Source organism: Chrysochloris asiatica, unplaced genomic scaffold (genome assembly GCF_000296735.1).
Source record: "Chrysochloris asiatica unplaced genomic scaffold, ChrAsi1.0 scaffold00012, whole genome shotgun sequence".
Taxonomy (NCBI): Eukaryota; Metazoa; Chordata; class Mammalia; order Afrosoricida; family Chrysochloridae; genus Chrysochloris; species Chrysochloris asiatica.
In genome coordinates, this window is record NW_006408530.1 from 32,428,543 (window position 1) to 32,451,211 (window position 22,669).

The following is a 22,669-nucleotide window of genomic DNA, read 5'->3' on the forward strand; positions in this document are numbered from 1 at the left end:
TATCTGACAGTGTTTCTCTGCTATTCATAGAGTTTTCAGTGACTAGCGATTCGGAAGTAGTTTGTCACTCTTTCTTCCTAGTCTGTCTTTATTTGGAAGCTCATCTGAAACCTCTCCTCCATGGGTACCCTGCTGGTTATTTAAAATACTGGTGGCATAGCCCTGAGAATCACAGCAATTCAAACCACCACAGCAGGACAGACAGACAGACGAGTGGCGGTTGTGTGGTCGCTGTTAAACATGAATCTCCTTGCGCTACGGATGTCGCGTCAGTCAAGAGGCGGAAGCGCAGCAGGGGCAACAGGTTGTAATGAGACGCTTTGGGCTGCACTTGTGGGTCTCTAAGTTGGTCGACCCCGCCTCAAAGCCACGATCCAATGGCTAGGCTGGGACGGCACCCTTGCGTCCAGGGTAAGTAGGATGGCACCCTTGCGTCCAGGGTAAGTAGGACAGCCTGGCTGGCTGCTGCAGTCTCTTCCCGCTAGGCAGTGTGTCCCCCTACAACCCCGTCGACCTGGTCTCCAGACACCTCTCACCCCGCGGCTCCGTGGTCTGGTTTTCATTTAATATCTCCACCAGGTCTGCACAGTTCTCGCACATCCTTCAGCCGCCACCCTCTCCATTAGCGCGACCGTGGTACTATAATTACTATACATATATTATGATGTTGTTACCCTTTTATTGTTATAGCTTTCTTTGTCTCAAATAATAATTTTTGTTTTAAAAGTGTATTTTGTCTGATATTAGTTTAGTATTTGCATTATATACCTTTTTCCAATCTTTTGCTTTCAATCTGTTTTTGTCTTTAAATCTAGAGTGTGTCTCTTGCAAATAGCATGTAGTTGAATTAAAAAGAAATCCATTCTGTTAATCTCTGCCTTTTTGTTAGAGTGTTTAATACATTTTTGTAAATTACTGATAAGGCAGAATTTACTCCGACAATTTTCAATTTATTTTTTATATTTTGTGAGTCCTGGTGTGGTGCTATTGGTTAATGCGATGGACTGCAAAGTCTGCTTGAACTGGGAGGCCTACAGTTCAAGTTCATCAGCTGCTCCTTGGAAATCCTATACAGGCTATGGGTTGTAATCCAACTCTATGGCACTAAACAACAACAACAACATGTCCTTTTTGTTCCTCTATTCTTCCATTATTTGTGTATTAAATAGTTTGTAGGGTAACATTTTAATTTTATTTTTGTTTGCTTACTATTTTTGTTTGTTTTGAATTATTTTCTTAGTGGTTGCCCTGGGATTACAATTGACATCTTAATTTATAACAATCTAGTATATCGTAATACCAACTTAATTTCAATAGTATGTTAAAACTCTGTTCCTGTATAGTTCCATTCCCTTGTCTAGTGCTGTTGGATTGCTAACCACATAGTTGGCAGATACATAGTCATTCCCTCTAACATCAAAGACAAAGAGGAAATCTTGGAAGGAACAAAAGAAGTGACTAATAATTTATAAGAGATCTTCAGTAAGACTAACAGCTGATTTCTCCTAAGAAAGCAGGTACCCACCAGCTGTACCTTGGAAATCCTGTACAGGGTCACTATGAATTGCAATTGACTTGACAGCACTTAACACCACCACCAACAGTTTATATCAATAGCAACTTAATTTCAATAGTATACTAAAACTCGGCTCCAGTATAGCTTTATTTCCTTCTCTTGCCTTTGTGCTGTTATTGTCGTATAAATTACATCTTTAAAACATTGTGTGCTCATCCACACAAATTTATAATTTTAGCTTTTAAAAATTATTCTTCAAGTCAGAAGGGGAAATGTTATAAACAAAACATATTTGCACTCTTTTTGCCATTTACCTATGTAGTTGACCAATTTTTTTTTTTTTAAATCTTCATGTGGATTTAATTAACTGCCTATTGTCCTTTTTATTCCAGCCTGAAGTAGGTCTTCTAATGACAAGTTCTTTCAGTTTTTGCTGACCTGAGAATGTCAACACATTTCTCTTTTATATTTTATATTATGGACATAGAATTCTTAGTTGGCATCATTTTGTTCCTTTCAGATCTTTAACTATGCCATACCCCCACTTTATGGACTTTATGATTTCTTAGGAGAAATCAGCTGCTAGTTTTACTGAAGAGCTCTTACAAATTATTTGTCACTTCTTTTGTCCCTTCCAAGATTCCCTCTTTGTCTTTGATGTTAGATGGGATGATTATGTATCTAGAAATTATCCTAAGGAACTCTGGTGGTATAGTGGATTAAGCATTAGGCTTCTAACCACAAAGTCAGTGATTCACACCCACCAGCGACTCCATTGGAGAAAGATGAGGCTCTCTGCTCCCATAAAGGTTTACAGTTTCAGAAACGCTAAGGAATAATTTTATACTCTATCCTATTCAGAATTGACTCGATGACACTTAACAACAACATAGGGTCGCTATGAGTTGGAATCAATTCAGTGGTAGTGGGTTAAATATTATCCTGCTTGTACTTTGATAAGCTTCTTGGATGTATGTTGTTGTTGTTAAGTGCCGTTGAGTCATTTTTGATTCATAGCGACCCTGTACAGGGTTTCCGAGGCTGTAAATCTTTACAAGAGCAGAAAGCCTCATCTTCCTCCCGCAGACAGCTGGTAGTTATGAACTGCTGACCTTGCAGTTCGCAGCCCGATTCGTAACCACTACAGTGTATAGATGAATGTTTTTCATCAAATCTGAGAAGTTTTCAGTCATTTTTTCTTCAAAATATTTTTGGCCCCTTTTCTCATTCAGGGACTCACATTATGTGTATGTTGGTACACTTAATGGTATTGTATTGCACAGGCATCTGAGACTCTGTTCATTTTTCTTCATTCATTTGTCTTCTGTCCATCAGATTGGATAATCTCAAGTGAACTATTTTCAAACCCTCTCTTGCCTGCTCAAATCTGCTGTTGATTTCCTTTACTGAATTTTCCTTTCACTTATTGTACTTTTCAACTCCAGAATTTCTATTCAATTTTATTTATATATAATTTCTGTTTCTTTATGGATTTTCTCTATTTTGTATGATACTCTTTTCTTTAGACATGGCTTCTTTTAGTTCTTTGAATATTTATAAAGCCACTTATTTAAAGTGTCTAAGTAAGTCCAATATCTGTCATTCACAGGGACAGTTTCTATTGCCCCTCTTCCCTTACTCCATGTATGCTTTTTGTCTGTCTTGCAATTAATCTTCTTACCAAGATTTGGCTGTTTTTCTTGAATAAAAGCACTCCTGTTTGCTGCAAGCCTTTGAATAATTTCCAGAGCTATGAAAAAGTTGGTTCTGACAGTTTTGACAGTGAAGGAGAGGACATCTGAAGATGTTATTCTTGTTAGGTGCTATTGAATTGCGTATGAACCATAGCGACCCTATGCTATGTACAACAGAATGAAACAATGCCTGGTCCTGCTCCATCATCTCAATTGCTGCTACTCTTGAGCTCATTGTTGCTCCAACTGCCAATCCATCTTGTTGGAGGTCTCCTTTTTTTCACTGTCCTTCTACTTTACCAAGTATGATGTTCTTCAGGGACTGGTCCCTCCTGATAATACATGTTAAGTATTAGAGATAAAATCTGATCATCTTGGCTTTTAAGGAGCATTCTGGTTGTATATATATATATTTTTTTAATGTTTTATTGTGAATTATGTTATAGTTTACATGGGAGAACATTAGTTTTACATTCATTCTATCATATATTGTTTCATTGCCATAGTTACAATCCCGTCCATGCATCATCAACCAACCAAAGGGTATACCCTGCAAGCCTGCCCACCCCACCCCCACCCCCGGTCATCAGCACACAGCCCGTCCCTCTCTGGATCTTGAGCCACTCCCATCTCTCCACGTCATCGTCTCTGCCTCCATTTCAGGCATCACTGCTTCTCTGGGTAGGGTCTGGCTCTCCGCTCTTCTCCATTGATGGTCCCAGAGACCTACACTCCTAGACTGAAAAGTTAATCAATCCCCTCCTTGCTATAAAATGTCCACCTTTACATTTCCAACCCTCACAATCAGTCCTGATAACAATTATTCACTATTGCATCACAGAGACTCATCTGCATTTCATTTCATCAACCCTTCCTAGACAGGTTGAATACTACTCACTGGAGAGTCTACCTTCCTCCATGCCCTCTGGATCTAGGCTCCCTCTTGAAAGCTTGTAAGCCAGTCACTTCTTGCCTTTGTAGCCCCCCCCCCCTTTTGGGTAGCCAATGTCCAAGTTGCCCATCCCTGTCCACTCTTTGTGTGGAGGGGGTGGGAATGATTCTTGCTGTAAGGATTTGTTTCCTCTTTTGAGCTACTGCATCTGTAGGTGTAGGTCAAGTTAATGTAATTGTATCAGATGCCTGGTTGTATTTTAACACAGATAATATTTGTTCTTCTGGCAGTCCATGGTACCTTAATAGTTTTCTCCAATACCATAACTCAAAGGCATCAGTTCTTCTACATTCTAATGTATTCATTGTCCAACTTGCACATACATATGAGCTGATTGAAAATACCATGGCGTGGGTCAGGTACATTTTAGTCCTCAAACTGATATCTTTGCTTTTGAACACTTTAAAGAGGCCTTGTGCAGCAGATTTACCCATTGCAAAACATCATCTGATTTCTTGACTGCTGCTTCCATGAATGTTGATGGTGCATCCAAGCAAAATGAAGTCTTTGAAAATGTCAATCTTTTCTCCATTTATGGATGTTAATTATTGTTCCACTGGTGAGAATTTTTTATTTCTTTACATTGAGGTACTTAAGGCTGTGGTTTCTTTGATCTCCATCAGCAAGTATTTTAAGTCCGCTTTACTTTCAGCAAGCATGTTTCAAGTTGTTAACCAACCTTCCTCAAATCCTCATATCACTTTCTTCTTCATATAATTTAGCTTTTTGGGTTATTTGTTTAGCATACAGACTGATTAAATATGGTGAAAGAATATAACTCTGGCACATACCTTTCCTGATTTTAAACCATTGTTTCTTTTTTCTGTTTGAACAGCTGCCTTTGGTCTATGTACAGGTTCCTCATGAGCACAATTAAATGTTCTGGAATACATATTCTCTGCAATCTTGTCTATAGCTTATCATGATCCATATGGTCAAAAGCCTTGAGTATTCAATCAAGCACAGGTAAAAATCTTTCTGGTATTCTCTGCTTTCAGACAAGATCATATGACATCAGCTATAATATTCCTCATTCTATATCCTTGTCTGAATCCAGCTTGAACCTCTGGCAGTTCCCTGCCAATGTACTGTTGCAGCTGCTTTTGAATTATTTTTAGCAAAATTTTACTTGCATATGATATTAATGATGTTGTCCAATGATTTTCTTATTCTGTTGGGTCACCTCTCTTTGGAATGGTCACAAATATGGATTTCGTCCAATTGGTTTGCCAGGTAGTTGTCTTTCAAATTTCTTTGCATAGATGAGTGAGTGCCTTCAGTGCCTCAATTTGTTGAAAGGTTTCAATTTGTATTCCATCAATTCCTAGAGCCTTGTTCTTTGTCAATGCCTTCATTACACATTGGACTTCTTCCTCAGTACCACTGACTTTTGATCATATGCTACCTCTTGAAATGGTTCAACATTGACCATTTCCTTTTGGTACAATGATTCTGTATATTCCTTCATAATCTTTGATGTTTTCTCCATCATTCAGTATTGTGCCCAAATAATCCTTCAGTATTGCAAGCCAAGGCTTGAATTTTTTCCTCAGTTCTTTCAGCTTGAGAAATGTGGAGTGTGCTCTTCCTTTTGGTTTCCTAGCTACAGATCTTTGCACATTTCATTAAAATATTTGACTTTGTCTTCTTGAGCTGCCCTTTGAAATTTTCTGTTCATATCTTTTACCTCCTCATTTCTTCCATTTCCTATGCAGAAAAGCAATTTTTTAGAGTCTTTTCTGGCGTCCATTTTGGTCTTTTCTTTATTGCTTGCCTTCTTAATGACCTTTTGCTTTCTTCCTCTATGATGTTCTTGATGTCATCCTACAACTCTTCTAGTTTTTAGTCATTTGTGTCTAATGCATTAAGTGTATTTTTGAGATGATCTGTAAATTCAGGTGGGATATGCTCAAGGTCATATTTTGGCTCTTGTGGACTTGTCTTAATTTTCTTCAGCTTCACCCTGAACTTGCTTATGAGCAATTGTGGTCTATTCCACAGTCTGCCCCTGGCCTTGTTTTGGCTGATTATATGGAGCTTTTCCACAGTCTCTTTCCACAGATGTAGTCAATTTAATTTTTGTGTATTCCATCTGGTGAAGTCCATGTGTATAATCATCTTTTATATTTTTTGAAGATCCTTACTTCATAATTTTTGTTTATATTACTTGTATTACATTTTAAATAGGAGATAAGAATTGGTAGATAATTACTTCCCTCTTTCGTAGTTCAGGTGGCTAATTCTAGGTACATTTTAAGTCACTCCCCCATATGTCCTGGAGTCCTGGTGTAGTGCTGTGGGTTAATGCACTGGACTGCAAAGTCAGTTTGAACTGCAAGGTCGGTGGTTCAAGCTCACCAGCTTGGAAACCCTATACAGGGTTGTTATGGGTTGGAACTGACTCAACAGCACTTAACAATAACAGCCATAAGGTCCCAGGATTGGATCCCAGTTGCTTAGGCAATGCTCAGTTAATAACACACCTTTGGATTGGCTTTCCTTGCTAAACTGGCTAATCCCTCCCTATTCCTCACTCTCATTTTCTGGAAGTACTTTTCAAAATAAAAGCTTGATTACAGAAGGAAACTCAAAGCTAAGAGAAAGAGGACTTCACACATGAAGTTTCCATTTTTCACTAGCCATTTATCTTTTCACCCATTGCATCTGACTTTCTCCTAATCACTACATGCCATTAGCTATGATACTCTGTTCAATGCTTATATTTCTTACATTACACATATATTAAGTACTTCATTAAAACATCTCTCATTGCTCTTTTCGTTGTTGTTCTTTCCAACTTACTGTTCCTTCCAATGTCTTCTGTAGGCATCATCCCTTTGTTCTCCATTTCTGAAAACACTCTACTGTCTGTATGGATGTCTCCTATAGCTTTGTCTTAGCCTTCTTCCTTTCATTGTCACTCTGTAATGCCTGTCTCCTCCATAACCAGTGACCTACCTCCTAAGCCTTAAGTTCTGAATATTTAGCTGCTTGGTAGACACTTTTAGTAGGCTATCTCACAGTGAGTTAAGACTCAACATGCTATCTAATACTGAAGACTTCATGTAATATTTATTCAACATTATGTGCATTTTCATTCTCTCTCTTCTTCACTCTCTTGTTCCCTCCTCTTGATATCCATTGCCTTACATTTTGGATATTTTCTATTTGTTTCTCTAAATTTACTCTACATCCTTCTTTACCATGATTGGTGTATGAAGTGCACAACAGGTTCTTCTGCCTTCAGGCTTCTAATGGAGTTAGCACAGACCCTGGACTTGAGGTCATTAGTTACGGATGAAAGTGTCTCACATCACATGAGTGACAATGCAAGCAGGATATAGGAGAATGAGAGGAAAGGATGCATTTCCCAACTCCCTCCCTGTGGATTCATGGCAGGCTGGCTCCAACTAGAGCTCATGTCTCTGGCTTTCTTTACAGAGTCCTCTCTGTCTTCAAGTTATGGCCTGACATGGTAACAGAGCTTCCCATAACTTTGTGGGTAATTCTTTCATTGATTTTCCTCAAGTTTTTCCAATCTTATTTTCTGAATAAATCACTTATCTCCAGTTGTACCACATTTTTTACTGTTTCCTGAATCTACTGGGTGGATTTCTCTTGTGCGTATGCCCTATCCAGCCTTTGGCTCCTATTTTTTTATTTTTAAATTGATCAGTTAATTAGTGTATTAAAAAAAAATTTTTTTTTAATTAGTGTATTTTAACAGAATTTAAACTTACAGAAAATTTGCAAGAAAATTCAAGGATCTGCCATATAAGCTTTACCCATATTCACCAATTTGTTCTGTTATTTCTCTGGACAGATATTTTGAGGAAAGAGCCTTAGTGGCATAATGATTAAGCACTTGGCAATTAAGCAGAAAGTTGGCAGTTTGAACCTGCCCAACAGCTCCATGGGAGAAGAACATGGCGATATACTTCCGTAAAGATTACAGACTAGAAATGTCTATGGAGCAGTTCTGTTCTGTCACATGGGAGTTATTATGAGTTCAAATCTACTAGACAGCACCTAACAAGAACAACAGATATTTATGTATTATGCATATTTTCCCAAACCATGTTAAGTTGAATCTCATGGCTTCTTCCTCCTAAGTAAATCAGTGTTTAGCTCCTAGGATAAAAAGGACATTCTCTTCTATAATTATAATGTTATTGTTAAGTGCTGTGGAGCAGCTGGTAGGTGAACCACCAACCTTGTAGTTAGTAGTCCAATGCTTATCCTACAGTGACCTACTTCTTAATCTTAACACAGGCCTTCATAATCATAACACACTTCTCATAATTAGAAATTTAATATTGATAGAATATAGTTGTATGGAGTCCTGGTGTGGCACAGTAGTATGCATATGGGCATTCTGTTTGTTTCCAGTTTGGGGTTATTTTAAATAAAGTTGAATAAAGCTGCTTTAAACTTTCTTGTTCAACTATTCTGTGTTGTTGTCAAATGCCATTGAGTCAGTTTCCAAGGAGCGGCTGGTGGGTTTGAACTGTTGACTTTTAGGTTAGCAGTCCAATGCTTACTCTATAGTGCCACATTATGGACATACATTTTAATTTCTCTTGGGTAAATACCTAGTAGTTAAAGTGTTGGGTCATGCATTGTCACTATAGCCACACTTCTTAGTGAATACTGTTTGTAGCAGAGGACCGACAGACATTATTCTAGTGGTGAGGTAAGCAGGCATTTATTACTCACTAGCTGCCAATTGACATTTGTTGTTGTTGTTATGTGCCGTGGAGTCAGTTCTGACTCATAGTGACCCTGTACAGGGTTTCCAAGGCTGTAAATCTTTACGGGAATAGAATGCCTCATCTTTCTCCCACGAATAGCTACTAATGAATGCTCCGTGGAGTCCTGGTGTGGTGCTGTGGGCCAAAGCACTGGACCATACGGTTTGTGTGAACCACAAGGTCGGTAGTTCAAACTCACCAGCCAACCTTGGAAAGCCTATACACGGTCACTGTAGGTCAGAACTGACTCGACGGCACTTAACAATTAATGCTCCTTAGAAGCAAGGATAGTGATCCCTCATCTTACGTACTTGGGTATGTTATCAGGAGGGACAAGTCCCTGGAAAAGGACATCATGCTTAGTACAGTAGGAGGTGCGCAAAAAAGAGGAAAACCGTTAATGAGATGATTTGATACAGTGGCTGCAACAATAGTCTCAAATGTAAGAATGAATGTGAGGGTGGCGCCTGATCCAGCAGATCATAGAATACAAACACACTCTAGTGGATGTTTGGGGAGCACGTTGGCTCCACACAATAAGTACTAGACTGTGAACCAGAAGGTCTGTGGTTTGAGCCCGCTGGCCCATCCTCGGAAGAAAGAAGAGGCTTTCTGCTTCCGCAAAGATTTAAAAGCTTCAGAAACCCTTATGATGGAATTAACTCCAAGACCCTTAACAACAGTAACAACCACATTATGATTTCATTTGCATTTCCCTGTTCCACTAATGATATTGAGTAGCTTTACACATGCTACTTGTAGATCTTCTTTTAATAAGTGGTTATTCAAGTCTTTTCCCATTTTGAAATTAAATTGTACTCTTATTATTAAGTTGTAGTTCTTTACATATTTTAAATATGTGTTTCATTAAATATATGTTTTGTCACTATTTTCTACCAACATTTTATTAATGTTGTCTTACGATAAGGTATAGTATTTATGTTGATAAAATCTAATTTGTCAAAATATTTTATGTTTATTGTGTTTTATCCAAGAAATGTTTGCCAACTTTCAGGTTGAGAAGATATTCTATATTTTTTACATGAAGTTATAGTTTTAACATTTGTGTTTAGGTGTATGATCTTTCTGAAATTAAATTTTGTATATGTTATGAGATAGGTTTTTTGTTTTTTTAACATACGGAGTTAAACTGTTGTTGAATTGAGCTGGGTCACTCCTAGTGCTTTCTGCCAGATATTCCCGATTCCAGTCTCATCAATTTCAGTGAATACTAATGGTACCATGCTGCTTAAAATCCTTCAATAATTTTCCATTGCACAAAAGGTAAACCCCACATTTCTTAACGTGGTATAATTGTTGCTGAGGTTGTTAAGTGCCGACAAGTCAATTTCCACTCACAACGACCCTGTATATGGTTTCTGAGTAGCAGCTGGTGGGTTTGAACTGCAAACCTTGTGGTTAGCAGTCCAGTGCTTATCCTACAGTGCCACACCAGGTCACCAATGAAGTGTGTGAAAGCACGTTGTCCCAAACCTGACCTGAGGCAGAACTTTGTGCGCTGATGTGACGAGCTACACTTTCTGGGGAATAATTAGAATTCTTGATAAAAAATACTTGAGTAATTTCCTGATAGATTTCAATGAGTTTAAGAATTCTTCTTGAGAAACCCACTCAACTAATGGATAGGCTTTAACCTAGTCTAAGACCTTTAACCTATCTTGCCAAGAGGCTAATCATTTTTAACTACATTTCCTTCTCTTAAATCCAGTCTAACAATAATTATCTAACACTTTTTTTTCCTTTTATATAACATTTCTGCCAAGATTTAGTCTTTGATTGGTACTTCTCAGAAAGCCTCTTCTCTTGAGGTAAGTTTGAAAAAAACCTCTTGACACATTCCTATTATAATCAACTTGAGCGTTGCTTTTCCAAGTGTGTGTTGAAGTAATGAATGCTTGAATGTATGAAAGAGAGAAATCTGATTTTAACTAGGCATGAAATAGTAAATACATTCTAAATACACTAAACTGTTGTAAGGACAAATGGTACTTTAATTTTTACCCTGCCCCCATGCTCCAGACTTTTTTCTTAGGTTTTATGAACACATTCACATGAAATAAGTTTAGAGGAAGTCCATGATAGATAAACAAGTCTGTATCTAGAGTTCTGTATTCATTATTGTATGAAACCAAGTAAATACACCTGCTGAGAAAAGCCCCAAAGAACCAAGGGGGTTCTACTCACATCTGTGCCAACAGCTGATCTCCTTCTGAACTGCCTGGCTGGGACTCACTGGAGGATCATTTGTCTTTATTTCTAATCTTCTCTTCCTAAAGCTGTTTACAATTCCAAACACAACTTGATTTTTAAAAGTCCCATGCTTATTTTTCACTTGTCAACTACTTTAACATGAAACAGAGATTTAGAAATTCATATTGCTTTCTAGTAAGAAGGCTTCCATTCCCAGTGTTATGATGTCATCTGGTATAAATGTATTTTAAAGGGGTGTGTCAGGTCTGTTTTAATAGAGAAGAAAGCATAGGATTTAAAAACAGAAATGAAGACCATTCCTGCATTCATACTTTATGCTTCCCTTCTTAGTCTGATTTTTGATACTTTCCAACTTACTCGGTTTTGGATGCTCATTACAGAACACTAAGCAACACATGGTTTGGACATTTTTAATGATTATTTGGTAGTTATTGTTCACAACTCATCTCTGTAAGAGGTTAACTATCCACTTGCAGTTATCTGGTTTGTGAATTTTTCGTATCTATCGGTATTTTTTTATTGGCACTTTCTGGTTAACTTTTGACCATTTCTCATTTGTTCATGGCTTCATAAGGGAGAGAGAAGTAGGTATAAAAGCACAGGAAATGGAGTTTTAAAAAATTGTCTTGTTCCGAGGGAGAGGCAGTAGTAGCAGGGGAAAAAGCGGGGAGAAGTATCGTAAGATCCTGTGGGATCAGGGTCACAAACTCTGGTTAACACCAGTCTTCTACTTGGTAGGTACTTAAAAATCCTTCTTGAGTTGAAGATCTTTTTTTCGATTACTATTGTTAACATCTTTTATCTTTAGATGGATACTAAGTGGGTTAAGCATTAGGCTGCTAACCACAAGGTCGGTTCAAACCCACCAGATATTCTGTGGAAGAATGAAGAATGCCATTGGCTCCCATAGATTTAGTCTCAAAATCCCTATGGAGCAGTCCTAATAATATTCTGTAAGTCAGAATAGACTCAGTGGCAGTGGGTGAGTATTATAACTACTACTATGTTTTAAATGGAGAATTTTGGGTTAAGCATATAGAATTTTGGGTTAAGGAGGCATAGGACGTGATCTTGAGTGTGGTTGCCTCATTTCCCACTAATTCAGCCTCCCTGAGTGAGATACCCAGGGACACCCAGCCTTTGTGACATCTCAGTCTCCCAAGTGATATGCCTGATCCTGGCCTCCTAAAAGCTGGAACTTTCTTTTGCTCTCTGTCTGTGATTCAGCATTTTATTCCCATGAGCCAATTTTTACGGATGTCCGTGATAATGTACTAGTAGAACATTTGACAGTGTCATGGCTCAGTACAATAAGTACTGAACTGAGAACCACAAGGTTACTGGTTCAAACCCACCAGCTGCTCCTTGAGAAAAAGATGAGACTTTCTGTTCCCACAGAAATGTATAGCCGTGGAAACCCTTTACAGGTTCAGAACCAATTCAATGGCACTTAACAACAACATCTTATAGGATCTTCCTAAAGTACTCTATAAAACCCAAAGGAAGAATTTGAATGGTGGATATTTTAAGTACCATGGTTGCCTCTTGTATGATCCTAAAATAACACCTTCTAGACAGATGCAGGCTTTCCTTTTTAGACAGTAAAGTAAACCAATTTGTGATTGATTTCTCAGTACTGACAGTTTGCTCCAACATATATGTCTCCTCCCTCTCCACCCCCAAAGCCAGCACACATCTCCCTATTAAGTCAAAGACTTACTGAGAGATAATAATAGTGATTAATATTCCTGCCAGGGAAAAGGCATAAACTGCTCACCTGCAGTTTGCATTTTCAGGAAATGTTACAAGCACTGAAAGATGTAGCTTTACTCAATAGATTCTAATGGTGGAAGGTGGCCTGGTAGCTTAGTACGTTATGAATTGGACAACTAACCTGAAGGTCAGCAGTTTGAATCTACCAGCCACTCTGTGGGAGAAACATGAGGCTTTCTGCTCCCATAAACCCTATGCAGGGTCTGTATGAGTCAGAACTAACTACACGGCATACCACCACCAAGTGTAGAAAAATAATATTTATAAATTAGCAAGTTATAATACTCTGTTTGAAATTGAAAAAAAAATCTAAGGAACATAAATATGTATATCATTCTATTCCTCCCACCGTAAACCAAGACATAGTATTAGAAATGCTCTTAGCTTCTAGAAATCCAACCTGACTCTATTTCCATAAGTTCTACTGACCTATTATTGCCAAAGCCATGAAAATGACTTCAAGCTACTCAATAGGGGGCTGTAATCCCAGTAAGATAAAAAAATCTTTTCCCCAGAGAAAGAAAGAAAAAGTCTATACCAGCATTAGTTGAAATACCTGATCTGAACTCTTACAGGTCCAAGACACGATAAGGAGCTCACCCCAGAAAGTAAATCAATACACTGTTGCTTGTAGCAAGCAAGACCCGCCAGGAATAAAGTCAATTAAATTAAACAATGTGCTTAGTAACTGGTTTGATCTACATTCTAGAGCAAGCTATTTTTCTCATCACAGGCCATCATAAACTACTTGTGGGTTGGTGTTGTTCTGAGTATCATATTTGAAACCCCACTAAAAAAAGATTGTAAGGATATATGTATGTTGTTGCTAAGTGCCGTTGAGCCGGTTCTGATCCATAGTGACCCTGTTTCTTAGGAGCAGCTGGTGAGTGCGAACCACTAACCTTGCAGTTTAAACTGGTGTTGCAGGTCAGTGCATTAACCCACAGTGCCACACCAGGACTCCATGGATGGATGTATATATGTTTTTAATACATAGGTGTATTTGTTTCCTATAAATTTCTGTGATAGCAAGGCTGTACAGCCTATAATTTACAAATAATAATGAAATATCCTAAACTATTTTTGTTTTTTTAAAGGACACAAAATTCAATATTTATTTTGTAAAAGTTTTCTATTTTTTGAATTAAAAATTTTTTATTGTTGTTTGGTTGAAAATTTACAGAGAAAATAAATTTTCATTCAGCAATTCATTCAGTTTGGTTCATGACATTGATTGAAGTCCCCACAATGCAACAGTACTCTTCCCACTTCCTCCCTGTGCTTACTGTGTTCATTTGTCCTTCTTTCCTATCCCTTCCTGCCTTTGAACTTTATTCCTGGGCAAATGCTGCCCTTTTAATATTGAAAGGTGGATTGTTCTAAGGGATGCATACCTCCTTGGTGTTATTGTTCACCTTATTTGGATGAAAGTTGACCCATGGGGATGAAGTTGGTTCTAGGCTTGAAGAATGTCTAAGGGCCACAGTCTCAGGGTTCCTAGAGTCTCTATCAGACCAGTAAGCCTTGTCTTTTTCATGGTTTTGAGTTTTGTTCCTCATTTTTCTCCCACTCCATTCTGGACCTCCTATTGTTATTCTTTTCAGAGTAGTTGATAGTGGTAGCCAGGTACCATCTAATTCTTCTGGTTTCAGGGTCATGGAAGCTGGGATTGGGGTGGTCCATTAGTCCTTCGGACTAATTATTTCCAAATGTGTTCTTCACTCTTCTTTGCTCCAGGCAGGGAGCACATTAGATGGCTGCTCAGAAGCTTTTAAGATCCCATTTGCTACTCACCAAAGTAGGATATAGAACATTGTCTTTGTGGACTATGTCATGCCAATTGATCTTGGTGTCTTGGATACTATAGTCCTGAGTCCCCAGGCCCAGTAATTCATTCCTCAAGATGTTTGATTATGGATAAGAGGTGTTAGTAAATTTTGCCCCCTATATGTTCTACTATATTCATGAATATGTTGTTGTTAGGTACAGTTGAATCAATTGAAACTTTATATATAACAGACATTATACACAACAGAAGAAACACTGCTTGGTCCTGCACTATCCTCACAATGGTTGTTACGCGTGAGTCCACTGTTGAGGATCTTGTTGAGGATCTTCCCTTTTTTCTTAACCCACTACCAAGCATGATTTCCTTTTCCAGGGACTAGTCCCTCCTGATAATATGTCCCAAGGATTTTTGTTCTTCTTTCAAACCCATTGTCTTTCCCATCCTGTTCAGCTTGTATGCCTGTGTGTTCAATGTAGATTAATTTTATTACGATTATTGCAGGATTGTGTATGCTAATAAGATTTACTTGCTTTTAACTTGTTGCTCCATAGTCATCCTTTGATCATTCTGTGCTGATCTCCCCTCTATTGTATTCATAGATTGCCTTTTCCTTCACCCACATTATTATATGTCTAACTCTCCAGTTAGTGATTTACCCTCCCTTCCTCTTCTACCCCTGGTAACCTTTAAAGAATATATATTTCTTTCTGTGAGTAAACCTTTTTATTATAGTGGTCCCTTATAATAGTTATCATTTTGTGATTAACTAAATTCCCTCAGCATATTATCCTCCAGTTTCATCTGTGTTGTGAGGTGTTTTTCAGATTGTTAAAGTTTGATTTATTATTTGGGAACTCTCTTACTGGCTGCATAGAATTTATTATGGTTATGTCCTCTTGTTGGATTCACTCTTCAATCATTATATGTCCTTCCTTGTCTCTTATGTTGTGTTAAAGTTGCCATAAAGTCTATTTTATTAGAAATTAATATTGCCACTCCTGCTCTGCAAGAAGATTTTTGAAAAACTTATACCCACAAGGACAAGGAATAAGAAAACAAGAAGAAGAAAATTTCAGAACCTGGAAAGCCCCACTTTCCCACCTCTTGGGCTATTAACCACAAGGTTGGTAGTTCAAAACAACTAGCTGTTCTGAGGGAGAAAAAGAGGCTTTCTGCTCCTGTAAAGATTTACAGCCTAGGAAACCCTGTACAGGGTCACTATGAGTCGGAGACAACTCCAAGCACACAACCACCACCATTCCAAAAGGCAACCACATTTATCTTTTTAACCTGTATCTTCTGATAATTATTTACATATCTCCAGGTAAAAAGTATATACTCTTATTTCTTGATTTATTAGCTTTACAGAGTATTTATTGACTTCCTGTGTGGTTGTTGAGAATTTATTTCCCACCTCTAGTTCTCTCTTCTATCTTCCCAAAATAATTACACTTTTTAATTAAAGCCCTATTTAGTATTTACACCATATGACTATAAATGTTCACTGCTGAGTCAAGTAACATACAATGATTATGTGTCCTCACGCAGATTCTCTTGGAGTTCATTATTTCATTTTCTCTCATTTGCTTAATATTCTGTGTATGTATTACTTATAGTTCTTATTGCCTCACCAGATCTATCAAATGATGTCAAAAATACTTTCAGGTTCTCAAGCACTCCTAATCATCTATCATTTCCAGTTTTTCTCTTTCCTTTATCTCCTCCTCAGCATTCTGTCCTCTTGCTGTGGGCTGGAGAGGTGGTTCTCTAGCCCAGATACCATGCTAGGACTTTGGCCATTCTGGTTTTTGGAGTATTTTTGAGAGAAAACTTGCTAATATGAAAATAACTAGAATGAGGAAGTATTAATATTTGAAAGACAATCTTAAATTATTAACATATACTGCTTCCATATGTTAGAGTTACCTGTCTGTTAGGTCATATTTGCTTTGAGGTCCGCATTATAATAGCTCAAACCTTCACAGTTTGAATGTCAGATCTAAGTACCACTAGTTTTGCAAAGTATCCTCTAAGTGTTTCTGGGATGCCCAGAGGGATGCTGTCATTGTTAATCATTTGCCATGTTTTTCATTTGCTACTCTGGTTCCCTGTTGTTGTTAAGTTGATTCCGACCCGTAGGGACCCTGTATAGGGTTTCCAAGGAGCAGCTGGTGAGCTTGAACCCACTAGTCAATGTATATTGTCCTGGATGCTGCTTGATGGTCAATGCTACTGGTATCTCTCATAAGACAGATGTTATGTTTGCCAAGGGTGTTGTCTTCTGAAGTTGCAGCTTCCCAGAACACCAGAGGGGAGTACTAGACTTGACAGGTCAGGTGGAGTGATGAGAATAATCTGTTCCAAAGCTGTATCACTTTTTTTCCTGTTCTGCTAAGTACAGAGTCTTACAAAGTCTCTTAACAAGAGGTATTTTTTTAGTTTCTACTTTTTGTAATTTCCTGCTTATACCTCCCCATTAATCCTAACTCCAAAACTATAGCAATCATAAGTCACAACCAACTGCTAAGCATGTATCTCCATAAGGACGACACACAAGCTAGAAGTTTCAGACACAACATAACACTAATTGATGACCAAACCAGAATGTTTAACATTTGTCTTCTATGATTTTCTCCAACTTAAGAAACATCTTTAAAATGAGATGATGTCTCCATTCTGGAGATAGAAGACTACTGGCAACTTTTAATGACAGATCTCTTTATTGGCAAAAGAAGATTTCAAAAACCTTAGGGCCTCATCAATGCAAGTACCTTGTTGCGAATCTTTAAATATGAGTGGGATTCAACAGTTCCTGGAAAAATTCCATTATCTTTTAATTCCATATTTCCATGAACTTTATGAAGCCCTCTCATATTGCCAGATTTTTTTTGGAAATAACTTCTAGTGTTATCTGGAGGTAATAAAATTGGAATATCAAATATTTCTAATTTGACTGGCATTTGGTCTAAAATTTATCTCACTTACTCAGTTAGAATCCTCACAGTATACTTACAGGTAGGAGCTCCATCACCAAGAAGATCTGCTAGCAGATCACAGTAGAGGAGAGAACAGGCCTTTTTTAATGGAGTGTAAAGTACCACCACGCTGATCTCTGTGATCAAATAAGGCCATACTATTGTAGGAAGAAATTTCAGAGTATCGTACCCAAGATCCTTCATCATGCTTCTCTGCCTACCTGTCCAATTCCATTATCAGGCACTGTATGTCTCTCCTTCTTCAATGTCCAAATTATCTCTTTTTAGGTGATGAGGATGATTGGGTTCATAATTTGCCCAACTAGTAAGAGGAGGAGTCAGAATTTTAACCCAGGTTAATTTGATTTTAAAACTGGTGGCTCTTTCCTGCTTACTATATTGCCACCTCTAATAGTACAGGATGGGTACAGGAAGAGGCTGATTTGGGTAATTATCCAGTCATGTGGATGATCTGGGATTTCTCTGTCATAAATAATGGTTCCTTGGTTCATACACACTCTATGTTAAAGGAGGTCCAGGAGGTCCTGTGCATATAAACCTGTCCTCAAATATCACTGCCTCTCTCCTTTCTTTCACTCCTTTTTTTTTTTTTTGAAAAGACTCAAAGTAACTGCTTGTTGATATAGTACATTGCTTCATTAAGCCATCTGAACGGCAGTTCCAGCTTACCTTTCCTATGACATCTGTTAACAGTTTGAGAGCCAGAGGATCATGAACCAAGGAGTCCGTGTAAAAGGAACCAAGGTATTCTTTTGGATTGGTGGGGTTGTCCTGGGCACACAAATCTGGACGCACGCTGAATCCATGGGAGATTCTTCCCAACGTGAAGGGGAAGGCACCACCTGCAAGAACAGCCCATTACTAAGGACTGGTATTGGTTGCAAAGTATTCATTTCAGACCTGATATTAGATGCAAGGAGAGGTCATGGAGCCCCTTCAATGAACAGTGTTTACGAAAAAATAACACCTGTTGGTGTTATTCAGAGCTGTTAAGTCGCTGCTGACTCATAGGATCCCTAGATAGGGTTTCTGAAGAATGACTGGTGTGTTTGAACCACTGACCTTGCAGTTAGCAGTCCAGTGCTTATCCTACAGTGCCACACCAGAATTCCACAAAAGACCTTGTTGGTAAGTGCCATTGAGTAAGTTCTGATTCATAGCAACACTGAATAGGGTTTCCATGAGTGGCTGGTGGAACCGACCTTGCAGTTACGAGTCCAGTGCTTATCCCACAGAGCCCCATCTGATTAGAGGGATTTAAATTAAAACAAAACAAAAACTTTTAGAACCAAACAAGCTTAGCCTACAAAAATGGTCTTTGGCCCTTGAACCATAGTCATCATAACTGTTATGACTAGAATGATGACTGGAAGGTCAGGATCTCACCTCCATGTGCAAAACACACTTTCAGTTTAGGAAACTTTGCAAACACTCCACCCATGATCATAGAGCAAATGGCTGTGGTGGTCTCCGCTGGCATTCCTGAAAGAGGAAGACAGTCACAAAGTGAGGGCTTGTTACCTGGAGCAAGAAAAAGCTCAGATACACTGATCCCTGGGGAATGGAAGCTCTTCATAATCATCAATGCCAAGAAACATGGGACTCAGTGTCCTCTGTGTCCCAGCATGGTTTGTTTGTATACATGCCACTATTCTGGCAAAGAGAACCATGTGAACATCTCATTTTGCACTTGTGAATAGAATCATCTAATGACTAGAACACAGTCAAGAAGCAAGCATATAAGATGGCAGACTAGACACACACTACACGGACTCTCTACAACAAAGATAAGAGAGACAAAGTGAAACAATAGACACAGATGAAAATTTTGGCACCCTAAATTCGGAAGAAAGGTGAGAGAGGTGGATGGAATGCTTGCTAGGAGGATGGAATGCTTGCTATGGAGAGAGAGGGAGAGACTGGTGAACAACTAGCCAGATGCAACATCACCACCTTATGAGCAGCTTTGGCAGTGGAGGGAGGCCTGGCAGAGCAAATTTGCGCGGGCTGCAGAAGAGCTGCTCTTTTTACTTTCTCTCCTTGCTCTCCCCACCCCATGACCAGAAGTGTGGCCAGCTCCCACCGTCATCCTCTCCCAGCACAGACCCTACTCTCCAAGAGTTCAGAGCTGCATATTTAGGAGCCACACTAGGGTGAGGTCGGGGCTGACTGTGCCACTTTGGTGTGCTGCTTTGGTGCCTGGATTTGGCTCCAGACCACAAAGCCACCAGACCAGCATTTAAACCAGTCTTCCTGCCTTTAGCTTCCCTGTGGTCTTAACAGACAATGAAGTAGCTTCATCAAGAGTGACCACAAATTAATTCTGGATTGAGTGCCCTGAACATAGATAACACCGAGATCAGTAGGAATTCCATCTAGGGCTAGGGAGTCTGCTGTCACATCCCTTCCACAACCACCTCATGAGCTCCTTGAATTGCAGGAGCCCACCGGAGGTGTCTCCCTTTCGGGTCCAACAACTGCACTGTTTGTGTTTATAAATATGAGGACCTCACAATGCTCTGGAGACAAAAGACAATTTTAGTTCACACTAAGAAACAGAGAATGACTCAAACAAATGACCAACTTACTAATAAGTTGTATTTATTATAAAGAAAAAGTATTATTTTAAAATAATAAAAATTATTATTTTGAAATAATATAAATACTGCCATTAGAAATTCAGAAGATTAATACTAAAATCTCATAAATGGGCAATACATTGAAAGGGCAAATGAGTAGATGCAAAGCAATGGAAGCACAAATTAATGTGCTTGAAGAGAAATTTCTCAATACTAGTATGCTAGAACAATCAGAAAAAATAATGAAAAAGTCCAAGATAAGCCTAAGAATTATGTGGGACACCATGAAGAGGAACAACTTACAGGTGTTAGAAATTCCAGAACAGAAAGAGACAAACATTGAGATAATTGTCAAAGACTTTTTGGAAGAAAACTTCCCTAACATCATGAAAGACAAGAAGATACAAGAAGCTGAAGGAACCTCAAATAGGACAGATCCCAAAAGAAAATCACCAATATTCAGTGTTCTGGTGCCAACTGCTATTTATGATTTTCAGTGACTAAATATTCAGAAGTAGCCCATCTTTCCTTCTTCCTAGTCTGCCTTCATCTGGAAGTTCAGCTAAAAAACCTGTCTAACATCGGTGACCCAGCTAGTATTTTAAATTCTGGTGGCATAACTTCCAGAATCACAGCAACAACTCAAGCAACCACAGTACAACAAACTGACACACAAGTGGTGGGTGGGGTTGGAGTTTAGACTCATGTTCACTCAGGTGACAGGGAAGGCAATATACAACAAAAGTGAGGTTGGCTGAAGCATAATGAAGACAGGTGAAGGAATGCATGCATTAAAGAGACTAGAGCAAGAGTGGGAGAATACCCATAAATACATAAACTTTGACAGATGGTATTGGTACATGGGTATTTACCTTTACTGCAAACACATTTATGAATGTGGTAAAGCATACAGGGGCAAATTTATGAAAGTTTAGATATTACCAAACACTGTGGAGCTAAGAATTGCTGGGCCTGGGGGCTTAGGACCAATCTCAGGAAACACCAAGGTCAACTGGCATAACATAGCCTGCAAAGACAATGTTCTATATTCTACTTTGGTGAGTAGGCACTGAGATCTTAAATGGTCACGAGTGATCATCTAAGGTGCAACTATTGGTCTCTCCATGTGTAATGAAAATTGATGGTGCTTGGAATCAATTTGTCCAACATGTGAATATCAGTCTTCATAACTTTGAGGCCAGCAGAACTCGATGGTGCCTTGCTACCACCACTAACTGTTCTGAAAGGGATTACATTAGATGGTCCTGTATAAAGTGGAAGAAAATGTGGAGCGAAACTCAAAATTATGAAAAAAGACCAGGCTTATTGGTCAGAAACATACTGGAACTCAAGACTATGGCCCTTGGCCACTCTCAAGTCTGTTACTGAACTCATCCTTGTGGCTTAATTTTCTGCCAAACATTAGTTATATAGGGGGGACAACAACACTAGTAAGATATGTTCACCATGCAATTGTCAACATTCAAGATCAAAAAGGCAACATTTACCTAAGGACAAAGGAATGGGAAGGAGGATAGAATGGAAATCAGAACGACAGGGAGAAAGTGGAGTACCTGTTGTCACATGGTGGGGATTGCAATCATTAAGATAAAACCAAGTATATGATTTTCTGATGATCTGCTTTGTAAACCTTCACTGAATTCACAATAAAATACTTACATAAATATATATGTTGTTGTTAACTGCCATTGAGTCGGTTTTGACCCATAATGATCCTGTATAGGGTTTCCCAGGAGCAGCTGGTGAGCCTGAACCACCAATATTGCAGTTCAAACAGCTTTGCAGACTGGTGCATTAACCCACAGCGCCATATAAAACCAGGGTATTAATGAAATCAAGTGACTTGGGGGGTTAGCAAAGGCTTCTCTGAGGAGGTGAATTTTGAATGGATGACCAAGTTGACAAGAAAGAGCCAAACTCAACCCAACCCATTGGCACTGAGTCAACTCTGACTCATAGTGACTCGTGTATTTCAGAGTAGAACTGTGCTACAAAGGGCTTTCAGTGGCTGCAATCTTTCAGAAGTAGATTACCAGGACTTTCTTCTGAGGTAATGAGATCATCACTAGGTAGATTCAAACTACCAACATTTTTTTTAATTGTTAAGGGCTGTCAGGTCAATTCCAACTCATAGTGACCTGGTATAGGGTTTCTGAGGAGCAGCTAGTGGGTTAAAACTACCAACCTTGTGGTAAGCAGTCTAGTGCTTATCCTACAGCATGAGGTAGTTTAGAACAAACCATTTGTACTCCCAAAGGATGTTTAAAAGAAGCAAAACAACAGCAATAACAACAACAAAACCCCCCCAAACCCACTTCAATCAAGTCTATTCAAGCTCATAGTGATCCTATATAGGGTTTCCAAAA

At 38.7% G+C, this 22,669-nt stretch overlaps 1 protein-coding gene across 1 annotated transcript in view; it reads right to left on the reverse strand.

Moving 5' to 3' along the window:
* The window catches only part of ACMSD (aminocarboxymuconate semialdehyde decarboxylase), an 81,946-nt gene that overhangs the window by 13,961 nt on the left and 45,316 nt on the right, over positions 1-22,669 (reverse strand). The window contains exons 7-8 of the mRNA XM_006834586.1: positions 19,090-19,185; positions 18,373-18,545 (exon numbers count right to left, since the gene is read on the reverse strand). Coding sequence (XP_006834649.1) covers positions 18,373-18,545; positions 19,090-19,185 — 269 coding nt within the window. The remainder of the gene's footprint in view (positions 1-18,372; positions 18,546-19,089; positions 19,186-22,669) is intronic.